Source organism: Oryctolagus cuniculus, chromosome 14, assembly GCF_051225735.1.
Source record: "Oryctolagus cuniculus isolate XC-2025 breed Fujian yellow rabbit chromosome 14, ASM5122573v1, whole genome shotgun sequence".
Classification (NCBI taxonomy): Eukaryota; Metazoa; Chordata; class Mammalia; order Lagomorpha; family Leporidae; genus Oryctolagus; species Oryctolagus cuniculus.
Window position 1 is genome coordinate 4,036,963 of NC_142880.1, and position 16,190 is coordinate 4,053,152.

General features: G+C 42.3%; 1 protein-coding gene and 1 long non-coding RNA gene across 20 annotated transcripts in view; one reads left to right on the forward strand and one right to left on the reverse strand.

Moving 5' to 3' along the window:
- ZFYVE16 (zinc finger FYVE-type containing 16) overlaps nucleotides 1-16,190 on the forward strand; it is a 63,302-nt gene that overhangs the window by 43,217 nt on the left and 3,895 nt on the right. For all 18 annotated transcript variants that reach the window (XR_016220360.1, XR_016220359.1, XM_051854051.3 and 15 more), the window contains 7 exons: nucleotides 485-567; nucleotides 1,490-1,594; nucleotides 2,300-2,447; nucleotides 4,502-4,582; nucleotides 10,585-10,747; nucleotides 11,528-11,633; nucleotides 13,572-13,739. Coding sequence is in view for 16 of the 18 variants with exons in the window: in XM_051854051.3 (XP_051710011.3) it covers nucleotides 485-567; nucleotides 1,490-1,594; nucleotides 2,300-2,447; nucleotides 4,502-4,582; nucleotides 10,585-10,747; nucleotides 11,528-11,633; nucleotides 13,572-13,739 (854 nt within the window). In the remaining 2 variants the exon portion in view is untranslated. The remainder of the gene's footprint in view (nucleotides 1-484; nucleotides 568-1,489; nucleotides 1,595-2,299; nucleotides 2,448-4,501; nucleotides 4,583-10,584; nucleotides 10,748-11,527; nucleotides 11,634-13,571; nucleotides 13,740-16,190) is intronic.
- Nucleotides 1-16,190, reverse strand: part of LOC103349532 (uncharacterized) — a 28,404-nt gene that overhangs the window by 1,365 nt on the left and 10,849 nt on the right. The window contains exon 3 of one of the 2 annotated variants that reach the window (XR_016220363.1): nucleotides 6,772-6,907. The exons of the other annotated variant lie outside the window; for it this stretch is intronic. This is a non-coding gene — a long non-coding RNA (uncharacterized LOC103349532). Of the gene's footprint in view, nucleotides 1-6,771; nucleotides 6,908-16,190 lie in introns of those variants that run through there. 2 annotated transcript variants of the gene reach the window in all.

Below are 16,190 nucleotides of genomic sequence, written 5' to 3' on the forward strand. Positions count from 1 at the left end.
GGGAGACCAGGAGAAGCACCTGGCTTCTGGCTTCGGATCAGCGCAGTGTGCCGGCTGCAGCGCGCCGGCTGCGGCGGCCATTGGAGGGTGAACCAACGGCAAAGGAAGACCTTTCTCTCTGTCTCTCTCTCTCACTGTCCACTCTGCCTGTCAAAAAATAAAATAAATAAATAAATACTTTGGAAGGAGGTAAGGCCAGTTTCACATCTGTTTCATCAGATATTAATTTAGTCACTGTGTGTCTCACCTTTCTCATCTACAATACTTTCTCATTGTGTTGTGCAGGGTTTAAATAAGATAATGTATGTAAAGTTCCCAGTCCAATATAGCATGTAGTAGAAACATAGTAAGGGCCACTTCCTCGAGAACCAATTAGGTTGTATTTATACATAATGTTTACTTGAAAGATGAGAATTACAGGTAATAAATTCAAGCCTTGGTGGATTTCTGTTGGCATTAACCTGGTGTCCTTCCTTATCTGTAGCATATCCTGCTCCACTTACCAGCATCAGGGGCCGAAAGCCTCTCTTTGGAGAAATAGGCCACACTATTATGAACCTACTTGTTGTAAGTAATTGGTGTTCTCATACTGTTACCTTAAAATTGCATTTAGCAAATTTCATACATTTGTTTTCCTGCTTTAATGGCACGTTTGGTATAATAAAGATTTATTTATAATGAATCCTATTTGCTAAACATAAATGGGCTCTGTTTGGTGAATTGCTGTTTTAGAACATAGTATTTCCCACCGTATATGTAATTGATTTGAACTCCGGGTAGTGTATTGTGCTTCAGGTCTTCCATGTGTAGGGAATAGGAGAACCCTACATAGGCTTCTAGGGTTGTTGGAGCGTTCATGAAAGTATTAGTAAATTTAATTTGTTTTGTGGCTTTTGAGCAGTTTCTGTTTTTAGTTTCCTCTTCTGTGTTGGGAAGAATTGGATGATGTGGAATAATCCAGTCACATGGAGTTGCACCTTTGGTTTTTGTAATTTTGTGTTCACCTGTTACCAAAGAAAAGAATTTCAGAGGATTCACTTTCAGTTTTCCATATCTGCGTGTGATTATAAAGTAAATTGAAAGTATGCCATTGTAAAAAAAAAAAAAAAAGAAAAAAAAGGAAGGAGGAGTAGGATGGGAAGTATCATGTCCTTCAAACTGTATATATTAAATACATGAAATTTGTTCCCTTTATATAAATGAAAAAGTTTTTAAAAAGAAGCTTTTTCTACCTCAGAAGAGCTGTAATTAGAAAGAGGAGATTCCCCAAAATACCACAGAATTCTTCCTGAGAATGATAGTCTTTATTACTATTGTGGAGTAGCAGAAAGAATTCTTTCCTAGGTGGGTGTTGTCTTTTTAGAGGGCATTTTGATAGTTCTGTGTCAGAAGCCTTACAGTGACGGCTGCCCCTGGGAGATGTGATGGATGGGTGAACTCTCCCGAATGTGGTGGTTCAAGGATTATGGAAATACGTTATCTTATTTAGGACCTTCGCAATTACCAGTATACTTTGCATAATATAGACCAGCTGTTGATTCATATGGAAATGGGGAAAAGCTGCATTAAAATACCTCGGAAAAAATACAGTGATGTAAGTATACTTGCATTGTTCAAATTTTAAATTAAATGTTATAATTCTTTAAAATTGTGTCAAATTATTTTTTGTTTTGAATTAGACTCATAATGGCAATAAATACTGTTCTTAAAACTTTATTTTTTGGAGCCGGCGCCGTGGCTCACTAGGCTAATCCTCCACCTTGCGGCACCGGCACACCGGGTTCTAGTCCCGGTTGGGGCGCCGGATTCTGTCCCGGTTGCCCCTCTTCCAGGCCAGCTCTCTGCTATGGCCAGGGAGTGCAGTGGAGGATGACCCAAGTGCTTGGGCCCTGCACCTCATGGGAGACCAGGAAAAGCACCTGGCTCCTGGCTCCTGCCATCGGATCAGCGCGGTGCGCCGGCTGCAGCGGCGGCCATTGGAGGGTGATCCAACGGCAAAGAAAGACCTTTCTCTCTCTGTCTCTCTCTCTCACTGTCCACTCTGCCTGTCAAAAAAAAACTTTATTATTTGTTTACACATAAGGAACTTGTTTAATCCTGTTTTTAATCTTTTGTCCTTATTGTTTGATTTGTTAATTAAGATGATTTTATTTAAAAAAATTTTTTTCTCTCACATTCCCAGGAATTTGTCCAGATTAAAGCTTTATACTTTGGAAGCTTGTCAGTAACGTGATTCTCAGAATAGACATAAACTGTTAGACGTGATTCTGAGCAGGTGCTGCTGTTACTGTCTTTGCAGGTGATGAAAGTGATCAGCTCTTCTAACGAGCACGTCATCAGCATCGGCGCTAGTTTCAGCATGGAGGCCGACTCTCACCTGGTCTGTGTGCAGAGCGATGGCGTGTATCAGACACAGGCCAGCAGTGCCACTGGCCAGCCCCGGAAAGGTCAGCAGCATGCTCCCGGCGCTCACTGGCACAGCTGCCTCAGCTCGTGAGACTCCTCTCAGAGGGAAGTCTGCCTGTCTTTCCTGTTTGCTGAACTGATGGTGATAAAACCGTATGCCTAGGAGTTCAGCTGCACACGTGGAAGTTCAAACAGTATTGCTGCTTTTTTTTTTTTTTTTTTTTGGACAGGCAGAGTGGACAGTGAGAGAGAGAGACAGAGAGAAAGGTCTTTCTTTGCCGTTGGTTCACCCTCCAATGGCCGCCGCAGCTGGCGCGCTGCAGCCGGCACACCGCGCTGATCCGATGGCAGGAGCCAGGTGCTTCTCCTGGTCTCCCATGGGGTGCAGGGCCCAAGCACTTGGGCCATCCTCCACTGCACTCCCTGGCCACAGCAGAGAGCTGGACTGAAAGAGGGGCAACCGGGACAGAATCCGGCGCCCCGACCGGGACTAGAACCCGGTGTGCCGGTGCCGCAAGGCGGAGGATTAGCCTAGTGAGCCGCGGCGCCGGCCAGTATTGCTTCTAATGTGTAGTTTTCTCTTGGGCTCCGTCAGGCTTGAAGACTATATTCCTTTTGAAGTCTCTAGTGTCTGAACTCCACCCAGGAGTAATTTTGCTCTGGAATAAGGTGTTTTCAAATTTGTTCCCTCTCTGCGCCAGCCCTCTTAGTTAGGAGGTGCAGATGGGGTAGGGATAAGGAGAAAGGTGATTCAGAAAACCATAAATGCGGTGGAGTGAGCAGAACTGTGGATCCTGTCTGCACTCTGGCTTCGTGGCCTCCGTGCTTGCTGCAATGCCAGAACCTTGGAGCGGAGTGCCTAACAAATGGAAGTGCTTTGGACACCAATGTGTATTATAGAAGAGCATATTGGAAGTTGTTTCACAATCCGACTGCTAATGGAATGTTGTCCTCTAATTGTAGCAGTAGTATGTAGTCATCCTTTGATAGCCACTGCGTATTCATTCCAGAATCCCCAGAAACAAGGCCTAGGTGTTTGCATATAACCTGTAAGACTCCCACACGTCCTTCGTACGCTTGAAATCATCTCTAGGTTGCTTACATCTAATACAGTGTAAGTGGTTATTTATTTTTAAGAGAATAAGGGCAAGAAGGAAAAAATCTCTACTTGTTCAGCACAGGTGCATTTCTTTTAAATATTTTTTTTACCTGTGATTGGTTGACTGTGTGGATGCACAGCCCATGGATTCAGAGGGCCAATTTTGTAGTCACTTGCGGTAAGCTTGAAAAATACATATTAAAAAGTCAAAAGGAGAAAAGCACCAAGATATGGCCATAGTGGACATCCTCTTACCTTCTTCTCTGGCACCCAAACCGGTGTTAATCAGCTTTTTTCAGAGACATTTTCTGCTTTGATGTATGTCTAAGCAAATACACATGCATGCGCATGAGTGTGTCTTCTCTTCCTTTCACTAGATAAGTCATAACATTCGTTCTGTTGGGCATGTTGCTTTCTTTCAGTAACACAACTTAGAGATAATTCTTTGTTGGTATATACTGCTTTCACATTCTATGGAGCTTTACATTTTATATGTGTAAATCATTTAACCGTCTTACTGAGAGTCATAAATTATTAACCATCAACTATTTAAAACAAATGCTTCTGTAAATGACCTTGTGTACATGCCATTTTATGTACATTTGAACCTATCCATAGGATAAGGTCCTGGCTGTAGACTGGATGTGTCAAAGGATACATTTATTTGTAGTTTTAATAGGTAATTGTCAAGTTAAATCTCCATTGAGACTGTTTTGATTTAAACTCCTAGTAGTAGTGAATGTTTAATTTCCCACACTCTCACCACCACAAACATGATCATTTAAATTAATAGTCTATCATTTATTAGATACAAACATTAAATTGTTTTATTCTATGTTTTAATTTGGGGGACTTGGTTTTTTAATTCGCTTTCTAAAATAAGTGAAATAGATAGAATGTTTATCAAGCACTTAAAATGCACATGTTGCACATTCAATATTTAACCAACATAAAAATGAGCAGGTTAAAACATAAATAATCATGTTTCGTTATCAGTGACAGGTGCAAGTTTTGTGGTATTCAATGGAGCACTGAAGACATCTTCAGGATTTCTTGCTAAGTCCAGCATTGTTGAAGGTATGTGTTTCTTTTTTAAGATTACTTTAAAAAAACGGGGGTGGGGGGAGGCTGGTGTTGCAGCATAGTGGTAAAGCTGCTGTATGTGATGCTGGCATTGCATATGGGCACTGGTTCAAGTCCTGGCTGCTCTATTTCCCATCTAGCTCTGCGTGAATGGCCTGGGAAAAGCAATGGAAGATGCCCCAAGTCTATGGGCCCCTGCCACTTAGGTGGGAAAACTGGATGTACTCCTGGCTTCAGTTTGCCCCAGCCCTAGCTTTTGTGGCCACTCGGGGAGTGAACCAGCAGATGGAAGCTCTCTCTCTCTCTGTTACTCTGACTTTCAAATAAATAAATAAATATATACAAAAATTTTTTGATAACTTGCACAAGAATATATGTAAGTTATAAGGCATAGTACCATAAACTTAAGTGAAGTCACCACCTAGCCTAAGAACTGGAGTTATTTATATGTATTGAAATGCTCCTATCCAATAAGAAAGATAATCTCCTATATTTTTCCTGAAGAATTAAAGTTTTGCCTTTTACACCTTAGTCCTTAATCTATTTGGAATTTATGTTGGTGTATTTTGTGAGGTAGGGATCCAGTGGCATTTTTCTGCATTGGAGTGGGAGGTAATCCAGTATCAGTGAAAAGTCTCTTTTTCCCAATAATCTTTAATGTCACATAACACATTTTCCCAAGAAGCTGTTTCTGGGCTCTGTTTAGCTTTTGTTTCGGCCAGTGTGTTTAACCCTGTACAAGGACCATACAATCTTTTTTTTTTTTTAATTTTAGCTTTTTTTGTGGAAAACATCAAATGTATATAAAAGTGAAAAGAATAAAAAGCCCATAATGGAGCCATCACTCACCTTTTTTTTTTTTTTTTTAAAGATTTATTTTATTTATTTGAAAGACAGAGTTACAGAGAGAGAGTGTGTGTTCTGTCATCTGTTGATTCATTTCCCAAATGGCTGCAACAGCCAGAGCTGAGCTAATCTGAAGCCAGGAGCTTCTTTCAGGTCTCCCACGTGGGTACAGGGGCCCAAGGACTTGGGCCATCTTCCACTGCTTTCCCAGGCCATAGCAGAGAGCTGGATTGGAAGAGGAGCAGCCAGGACTCAAACCGGCAGCCATATGGGATGCCGTTGCCGCAGGCCAGGGCTTTAACCCGCTGCGCCACAGTGCTGGCCCCAACCATTACTTACCTTTAACAATGATCTGGGAGCTGGAGCCATGACACACTAGATTAATCCTTTGCCTGTGGTGCTGGCATCCCATGTGGGCGCTGGTTCTAGTCCCAGTTGCTCCTATTCCAGTCCAGCTCTCTGCTGTGATCTGGGAAGGCAGTGGAGGATGGCCCAAGTGCTTGGGCCCTGCACTGGCATGGGAGACCAGGAAGAAGCACCTGGCTCCTGGCTTCAGACCGGCGCAGTTCCGGCCATTGCGGGCACTTGGGGAGTGAACCAATGAAAGGAAGACCTTTCTCTCTCTCTCTCTCTCTCTCTCTCTAACTCTCTCTCTTTCTCTCTAACTCTGCCTGTCAAATAAATAAATAAATATCTTTAAAAAAAATCTGTCTTCATACCCCTTAAGTACTTTGACCTCACTGGATTATTTTTATACCATTTCATTTGTAGATATTTCAGTATATAGCACTAATAGTACCATTTCAGAAACATAACCCCAATGCTATTATCTTACTATAATATTTTATCAGTAGTTCCTATTTATGAAAGATATCTAATCAGTGGTCACATTTTCTCTGTTGTCTCACTTTTAAAAAAAATTTGTTCAAATCAGAATTCAAATTATAGCCTTTTCTTTTAAGCTTCAATTTTCCTTTTTAATTTTAGGATCAACTTGTAGGATTTACATTAAGCCCATTGGAATTATTTTTAGGATTGCATAAAATCATTGGCTTACTTTTGAGAAAATTGGCATATTTCCCACTTTGAGTATTCCTTTCTGTGATTGTGGCATTTTTAAAGTCTTTCAATAAAATTGTAAGGTTTTTTTGGCTTAGAATTTGTGTATCTTTTCTTATTCCTGCACCTTGTATCTTTTGAAAAATTTTAGCTGGGCTGGAAATTGAAATAAATTTTTTAAAAAGATTTATTTATTTTACTTAAAAGTCAGAGTTACACACAGCGAGAAGGAAAGGCAAAGAGAGAGAGAGAGAGTTCTTCCATCTGCTGGTTCACTCCTCAGATGGGCCACAATGGCCAGAGCTGTGCCGATCCAAAGCCAGGAGCCAGGATTTTCTTGTAGGTCTCCACACGGGTGCAGGGGCCCAAGGACTTGGGTCATCTTCTGCTGCTTTCCCAGGCCATAACAGGGAGCTGGATCGGAAGTGGAGCAGATGGGTCTCAAACTGGTGCCCATTTGGGATGCTGGCACCACAGGCAGCAGCTTTACCAGCTGCGCCACAGCACCGGCTCCATTTATTTTTATTTTATAACTATCTACATAGATAAACTCTGATTTGTAATTTATTTGTTGATTTTTTTTTTAGTTTTTTTCTGTGTGTAGCTAATTATATCATCTAATAATTAAGATAATTTTGCTTGTTTCTCTCTAGTTCTCCTGTATTTTCATTATTTCTCCTGGTTGTTGGCTAGGACTCCTAATATAAAAGAAGCATTGATCATGAACACTTTTCTTCCTTGACTGATGTTTATCAGTTCATGACTTTGAAAAAGAAGTGAACTTTATGATTCATTTCTGTGTGCCGTATCTATTCTGATGTTAGCATGTGAGATACCCAGTTATATTGACCTCTTGTATATCTTCCAAGCTTTTGGGTTTTATTGCTAGAGTGTTTTGTTGTTGGTTTTGACTTTGTTAAGTTTTCTGGGCGCCAGTTTGCTCCGTGACCTTAGTTCTAAGATGCATCTAAGAAGAGTTGTTTGTTTTCAGTTTGTTTAGTATTTTTGCTTTTGTTCTGAGGATAGGAGTGTTGACTTCTAAACTCTTTACATGTTGTCATGGGAGCTGGAAGCCTGTTAGTGTCTTTTGTAAAACAATTCTGATGGCTTTCATTTATCTGAACCTGTCTTTGTTTCATTCTCATTTCTGAAGGATTTTTGCTAGCCATACAATTTTGCTTTGAAGTTTTTTCTCTTAGTATTTTAAAGATACCATTTTGTCGTCTTCTGAGCACCAGATTCTTTTCATTATTACTATTATTTTCTGGTGTTATTGTGGTAAAAATGTTATATGAGGTCTACCCTCATGTCAGATTTTAAGAGCGTGATACTTTCTTGTTGACTGTGGCTATAAATTGCACAGCATATGTCTAGAACATGGAATGAAGCTTTGTGCTTGTTGATCAGTAAGTCCCATCTCCCCTACTCAGCCCCTGGCAGCCACCTGTCTGCTCTGCGATTCTATGCATTCCACTACAAATATCTTGGATAACTTATAAGTTGAGTTATGGTATATTTGTCTTTCTGTGACTGGGTTTGCTCAGCATATGTCGTTGCGTATTAGGCAGTTCCTGCCAGTTTAGAAGTTGAATGACATTCGTTTTCTCTTCCTCTGTGGCTACTGTAAATATTGGTGCAATGAACATGGGAATGCTGATCTCTTGTTGAGGTCTTGGTTTCAGTTTTTTTGTATTAGTATACCCAGAAGTGGGATCCTGGATTGTATGGTAGTTACATTTTTAATCTTTTGAGGAACTTCTGGCCTCCGTTGTTTCTAATGAAAAGTCAACAGTAATTCTGTGTGTGTTTCTGTGTATGAATGTGTCCTTTTCCTCAGCCTGACTTGGAGAAATTCTTACGCTCTTGTTTTTACTGGCTTAATTGTGATTTGCCTGGATGTGGCTGCTTGCATTTATCCTGCTTTGCATTTTTTTTAACTTTTATTTAATGAATATAAATTTCCAAAGTACAGCTTATGGATTACAATGGCTTTCCCCCCCATAACTTCCCTCCCACCTGCAACCTTCTCCTTTCCCGCTCCCTCTCCCCTTCCATTCACATCAAGATTCATTTTCAATTCTCTTTATATACAGAAGATCAGTTTAGTATATATTAAGTAAAGATTTCAACACATAGAAACACAAAGTGAAAAATACTGTTTGAGTACTAGTTATCCTGTTTTGCATTTGTTGAGCTTCTTGAATATATATGAAGGGTCTTCAAAAAGTTCATGGAAAATAAGTATTGTGAATAAGTTGTGCATGGATTGCGATTTTTGCACAAAGATAAATTGATCTTTTAATTCAGTTTTCCGTGTTTTTGAAGTACTCTCACATGTCAATATTTTTCATTAAACTTGGGGAATTCTTACCTTTTTTTTTTTCTCTCCAAATTTCTCTTCTCCTTCCAAGACTTGGACCCCATGTGCATGTGTGTGTTGTGCTGGATTATCTTATATTACTCCATCAGTCATTGATACTGTTAATTTTTCTTCAGTCTTTTTGTATTTTTCTTATTGGATTATTTTTATTGGTCTCTATTTGTGTTATCTGGTTAGTTCTTTTCTATCTTCAGTTTATGAAGCCTGTCCATTAAGGTTTTAATTTTTTTCAGATGCACTTTTCCAGTTCTAGCATTGCTTTTTGTTTCTTTTCCAGGTTCTGTTTCTATGTTAGCATTTATTATGTGCTTATTCATTTAGTCCCTGTTTGCTTTTTATTGTTTGAATGTTCCTGTTGGGCCTGTGCATGTATTTGTCATAGCTTTTGTAGAATGTGTGCTCAGATAGCTATCACAGGGTTGGTTTCAGTTACCTGTGGGGTTGCATGTTCCTGTTTCTGTCTAGTAATTTTTGATTGTATATATTATTGCTTCACTGTAGGGATTTCAGATTTTATTAGCTTTTTATGAGGAAAGTTTTATTTTTATTTTTATTTTTTGACAGGCAGTTAGAGAGAGAGAGAGAGAAAGGTCTTCCTTCCGTTGGTTCACTACCCAAATGGCTGCTATGGCCGGCGCACTGTGCCGATCCGAAGCCAGGAGCCAGGTGCTTCCGCCTGGTCTCCCATGGGGGTGCAGGACCCAAGCACTTGGGCCATCCTCCACTGCCTTCCCGGGCCAGACCAGAGAGCTGGCCTGAAAGAGGAGCAACCGGGACAGAATCGGGCGCCCCAACCGGGACTAGAACCCCGGGGTGGCGGTGCCACAGGTGGAGGATTAGCCTCGTGAGCCACAGCGCTGGCCTGAAAGTTTATGTTTTAACAGGTGAGTTCATGGTCAGTCACCTTGAGCTTGTGTTGACTTGGTTTTTCATTTTGTTAAGATAGATCTGTGGAAATCCTAGGTCCTTGAACTTGGCGGGTTTCAGTCTCCAAATTTGTTTTGCCTGTAGATTTTTTTCTTTTTTTGAAAGGTTTGTTTGTTTAAAAGGCAGAGTGAGGTAGAAAGAGACAAAGAGAGACCAGTGTTGCAGCACAGGGGTTAAGCCACTGCCTGCACCGCTGACATACTGTGTGAATCCAGGCACTCCAGCCTGGGATGCGGTGTTTTAGCCACTAGACTAGACCAGACCAGTCTCCCATTCCCTAAGCTGAACTCTGACTGAGATCTCATCCTACAAGGGGGTTTGTAGGTTTAGTAGATCACCTTGCGGAAATGGCCAGCCGGAGGACTGGGCTAGTTGTGGGCTTAGCTCTTGAGGTTTGGATGTGGTTTTTGAACGTGGGATTGTGCATACTGAATCTCAGCACGTTTAAGAGATCTCCGTGCTGTATTGTGTAATGTCCAGGCCCTGAAAATGCTGCATTCGTTTTGTCTAGTTTTATGTTTGGTTGTCATGAAAGAGTTGCTTTGATACTAACTATTTCTTCATAACCAAAGCAGAAATTCCAGTTGTTGAACCTTAAGGAAAAAAAAGCTTAACTCATGATGTACTTTTCTTATTTCTTAGTGTAAAATGACCATTAATGTGTTTAATAAATGATTTAAAACTTGTATCTTAGGTAGAAGATATTTTGATGGTGGATTTTATAGCTTCGACATACAAACTGATATTTGACAAAAGGAATGTGAAACATGACTTTCATTTTTAGATGGCTTAATGGTACAAATAACTCCAGAGACCATGGATGGCTTGCGGCTTGCTCTACGAGAACAGAAGGACTTCAGAATTACATGTGGGAAAGCTGACGCAGCAGACCTGAGAGAATATGTAGATATCTGCTGGGTAGACTCAGAAGAAAAAGGAAACAAAGGGTAGGAATTTTCTTGTTACTAATGTATAATTGATCTGATGGAGGGCAAGGATTAATAAAAATTGGATTTTTATTAAAATGTTATGAATGAAAAATAAGAATGATTCCATTAATTTAAATGCTTATCTGCTGAATGCAGTCTGTTTGTTCACCCATGTACCTAATCAGCCCTATGACTGTTTCCTTGGCAAGAAGGCTGTCAATTATTAAGGGGTGGTCAGGTAGGGAGGGGCCAGTGGCGAGAGACCTTTTCTGTCACGTGAGACCTAGTTCTGTTCAGGAAACCTCCATGTGGTTTTGCTGTACTGTGTGCACTCCCACAGCTGGCTGTAGTCACACCTGAGAGGCCTTGCAGAGCACCACTGTTGCTCCTTCCTCGCTGCCGGCACCCCCTTTCTTTTTTTTCTGGGGATTAGTGAGAGGCTTTGGTGCACAGAAGGAAAACAGGGCTGATGTTGAAGGGTTCCACAGGGGAGTTTTCAAATCCGTGGGGCGATTTTCCTATCAGACTGTTTAAGGCACTTTAAACCAGGTCTGGATCTGAATAGGCCATGTAAAAAGGAGATAGAGTTTATGGATAAACAAAAAATTATTATTTAATCAAAAAAATCTTGGTAAATGAACATGAACTATTGATTTAAGTATTTTTTCTTTAATTGAGCTGTCTTGTTTTAAATGTGGAACTTCTGTGATTTTTCTCCTCATTCCATCTGTTCACATTTCAGAATTCATTTCATAAAAACCTCTCTGGTACTAATAGCGACACTGTTTTCCTCTGTAGTGTTATCAGTCCGGTGGATGGACTGTCATTGCAAGGATTTCCAAGTGAGAAGATAAAACTGGAAGCAGACTTCGAAACTGATGAGAAGATCGTCAGGTGTACTGAGGTACCTGAGACAAGTGCTCACTGCCTTGCCGTGTTTGGATGTGGTGTTTGTTTTTTAACCATGTGTTTTATTTGAGGGCTGGCACTGTGGCATAGTAGGCTAAGCCTCCACCTATGGTTCTGGCATCTCTTATGGGCGCTGGTTTCTGTCCCTGCCGCCCTTTTTCCGATCCAGCTCTCTGCTATGGCCTGGGAAAGCAGTGGAGGATGGCCCAAGTGCTTGGGCCCATACACCCTCAGAGACCCAGGGGAAGTCCTGGGTCCTGGCTTTGGATCAGCCCAGCCCTGGCTCTTGAGGCCATCTGGGGAGTGAACCAGCAGATGGAAGACTTCTCTCCCTCCCTCTCTCCCTCTCTGTCACTCTGCCTCTCAAATAGATAAATGAAATCTTAAAAGAGAAAGATTTATTTATTTGAAAGGCAGATTTATGAGGGAGTGGGAGGGAGACATGGAGAGAGAGAGAGATCTAGCCACTGGTTCACTCCCTAAATAGTTGTAACAACCAGGGCTAGGCCTAGGCCCAGCCAGGACCTGGAACTTCACCCAGCTCTCTCCAGTGGTGGCAGGCCCTCAAGTGCTTGTGCTGTCGCCTGCTTCACAGAAGCACTGGGGGGAGTCGGACCAGAGCAGAGCAGGCGGACTTGAACCAGCACTGGGGGGAGTCGGACCAGAGCAGAGCAGGCGGACTTGAACCAGCACTGGGGGGAGTCGGACCAGAGCAGAGCAGGCGGACTTGAACCAGTGCTCAGATGTGCGATGGGGCCATCCCAAGCACTGGCTTAACCCGCTGCACCACAACTCCTGCTCTGGTGTTTGTCTTTGAACTTGGAGATTGTGCGTAGCTCTGAGTGTCTATGCGTAGCTCATACTTACTACTTTACACTTGGAGACACACACTTGTTTCCACCTCAGACTCTGTGCTAGATTGGATTTCCATAGGCTTACTTCAGGCTGTTGTGCTGCTGTCTGGCAGTACTACTGTCTTCGAACTGTAATGTGTTACTTACCTGTATTATATTCATTTTTCTCTTGGTTTATAAAAACAAAATATTGACATCAATTTATAATGACCTATGAAGTTAATTTTGCATGTTCCAATTTTTTTTTTAAATGTTTGTTTATTTGAAAGGCAGAGTTACAGAGAGGCAGAGGCAAGGAGAGAGGTCTTCCATAAAACTGGTTCTCTCCCCAGATGGCCATAATGGCTGGAACTGCATCAGTCCGAAACCAGGAGCCAGGAGCTTCTTCCAGGTCTCACATGTGGGTGCAGGGGCCCAAGGACTTGGGCTATCTTCTGCTTTCCCAGGTCATAGCAGAGAGCTGGATCAGAAGTGGAGCAGCTGAGACTTGAACCGGCGCCCATATGGATGCTGACAGTGCTGACACTGCAGGCGGCGGCTTTACCTACTATGCCACAGTGCCAGCCCCTCCAATTTATTTTAAAGTTAGAGCTGCAGACTCCCAACCCCTTAGTTTACATCCAGGTTCTCACTCGTCATTCCTGTCTGCTCAGGAAATCAGTGTTATTAAGTTCTTATGTATTGTTTATTACTTTATGCAGGTGCAGGATAGAAACCAGAGAGAATACAGAAACTCCAGAACATTATTACTTTGTTTGACCTTAATTGCATATACATGTCCTTATTGGATGGACTAGTACCTGTCTCTAAGCTGAGTTACCAAGGCTCTTACTGCCACAAGTTAATTTAGGTAAAAATAGCTGAGACAATTCAATAATCCTTAAAATTTGGTTTTTAAGGTTTTTTTACTAGATCAGACTATACACAAAGTCATCTCAAGTAATGATTTTTATGGAACTAGTGGAATTTTATTTAAGTTGAATTTTAAGCAGCAGTTGTTATACCTTTCAAGTTGTTTTTTAATCTTAATTATGACTTGTTTCCTAAATAAATTTTTATTTTTCTTAAACAAATTTCAGGTATTCTACTTTCTAAAGGACCAGGACACATCTGTTTCATCACCTCGTTACCAGTTTGCAAAGGAAATAGCTATGGCTTGCAGTGCTGCACTGTGCCCTCATCTGAAAACTCTGAAGAGCAGCAGGACAAGTAAGGTTGGACTCAGAGTTTCCATCGACACCGACAGGGTGAGCCGTGTTTCGTGATACATGTTTGAAATGAAGGTATCATACATTAGAATCATGAGAATGTTTTTCTTTCTTCTTTCATTTGGGGCTGAAGGAAGAGAACTAAAGTGTGTTGAGCATCACATGTGTGTTCTGCACTTCACGTACATTGTTTCTGTTAACCTCCACAAGGGAGTCAGCAGACGTGTTTTGTACGAGGCCAGTCAGTAGTATGTTGGCATTGTTGGCTGCCCTGCTGTGCGGTCATAGTGGGAAGTGGCCACTGACAAGTGTTGACAGGCAGGTGTGGCTGTGCCCCCGGGAGATGCTGCCCACCCAGCAGGGCCAGATCGGGCCTGCACGTCATAGTTTGCTGACCCCCATTCCATTCCCATCCTGCCCGAGGGGTTTTTAAAGTTACAGATTCTGACTAGATTCTGTATTCTCACATTTGCAAGTTGAACAAGTTTTGAAGTGTGTATATGTATCAGGACCCTTCACTGAAATGTCCAGAGAGTAGCATTCATATTGCATTCTGTTCAGTTAATGTACCCTGGAAATAGTAACGCCAGACTGCTGTGTAAACGGTTCCCAGTGGCTGAGGAGAAAGCGGCCCTGGGCAGATCTCCCTCCCGCCTCCACTCCCAGCCCTCTGTCCATCATCATCTTCCCTCTGCTCAGTCTGTGCCACACATTTCTTATGTATGCTTATAGAGGTGTGTGTGTGTCCTTTTTATTCTCTTTTACAGTTTTTCTTACCATGCTTCCTTAATATATTGTAGAGATAGTAGCTACTAGTACATACTCATTTTAACTGTGGTGTGGTAGTAGTTAGTTAAATGTACCATAACTTAGCTAGTTCTTCATGCATATTTAGTATGTATAGATTGACATTTAAGTTGTTCACAATATTTCTCTTACATATCAATAGGAAAATTTCCTATAGGTGGATTTACCAGGTCCAACCATGTATTCAGTAGATATTACATTTTGCCCAAATAGAGGGCATACCATTTTACGTTTCCATTGGTGATTTTTAAAAATTGTTCCTTTTTATATAAAGGGAGTAGATTTTATATATTTCATCTGTACAGGGTTTTTTTTTGTTGTTTTTTTTTTTTTTAAAGATTTATTTATTTGAAAGGCAGAAGCAGAGAGAGAGAGAGAGAGAAAGTCTTCCATCTGTTGGTTCACTTCCCAAATGGCTGCAACAGCCAGAGATATGCCAATCCAAAGCCAGGATCCAGGAGCTTCTTCAGGTCTCCCATGCAGGTGCAGGAGCCCAAGGACTTGGACTATCTTCTACTGCTTTCCCAGGCCCTAGCAGAGAGCTGGATTGGAGGTGGAGCAGCCAGGACTCGAACTGGTGCTCATAGGGGATGCCTAGTACTGCAGGTGGTGGCTTTACCCACTACACCACAGCACTGGCCCCCTATATACAGTTTTCTTTTTTTTTTTTTTGACAGGCAGAGTGGACAGTGAGAGAGAGACAGAGAGAAAGGTCTTCCTTTGCCGTTGGTTCACCCTCCAATGGCTGCCGTGGCCAGCACACTGCGGCCAGCGTACCGCGCTGATCCAATGGCAGGAGCCAGGTGCTTCTCCTGGTCTCCCATGGGGTGCAGGGCCCAAGCCCTTGGGCCATCGTCCACTGCACTCCCGGGCCACAGCAGAGAGCTGGCCTGGAAGAGGGGCAACCGGGACAGAATCCGGCGCCCCAACCGGGACTAGAACCCCGTGTGCCGGCGCCGCAAGGCGGAGGATTAGCCTAGTGAGCCGCGGCGCTGGCTCCCTATATACAGTTTTAAGAGCATAATGATACTTCCCACTCTACCTTCCCTCTACTTTTTTTTTGTTAATTTTATTTATTTAAAAGGCAGAGTTATAGATAGACAGAGGCAGAGAGAGAGAGAGGCCTTCTAACTACTTGTTCACTTCCCAGATGGCCACAACAACTGGAGATGGGCTGAGCTGAAGCTAGGAGCCAGAGCTTCCTCCGGGTCTCCCACGTGGGTACAGGGGTCTTCCCATGTGGGTGCAGGGGCCCAAGGACTTGAACCTTCTTCTACTGTTTTCCCAGGCCATAGCAGAGAGCTGGATTGGAAATGGAGCAGCCAGGGCTCGAACCAGCACCCATATGGGATGCCGGCACTGCAGGCAGCGGCTCTACCCACTACGCCACAGTGCCGGCCCCATCTTCCACCACTTTCCCATGCCATTGCCAGGGAGCTGGATTGGAAGTGGATCAGTCAGGACACGAACTGGTGCCCATGTGGGATGCTGGCACCACAGGCAGATGCCTAACCCATTATGCCACAGTGCCAGCCTCAAAATGTAATTTTCACCAGCAATATTAAATTTCAATTTTTTTTATTTTTTTTAATTTTTTTTTTTTATTTTTTAACAGGCAGAGTGGACAGTGAGAGAGAGAGACAGAGAAAAAGGTCTTCCTTTTGCCGTTGGTTCACCCTCCAA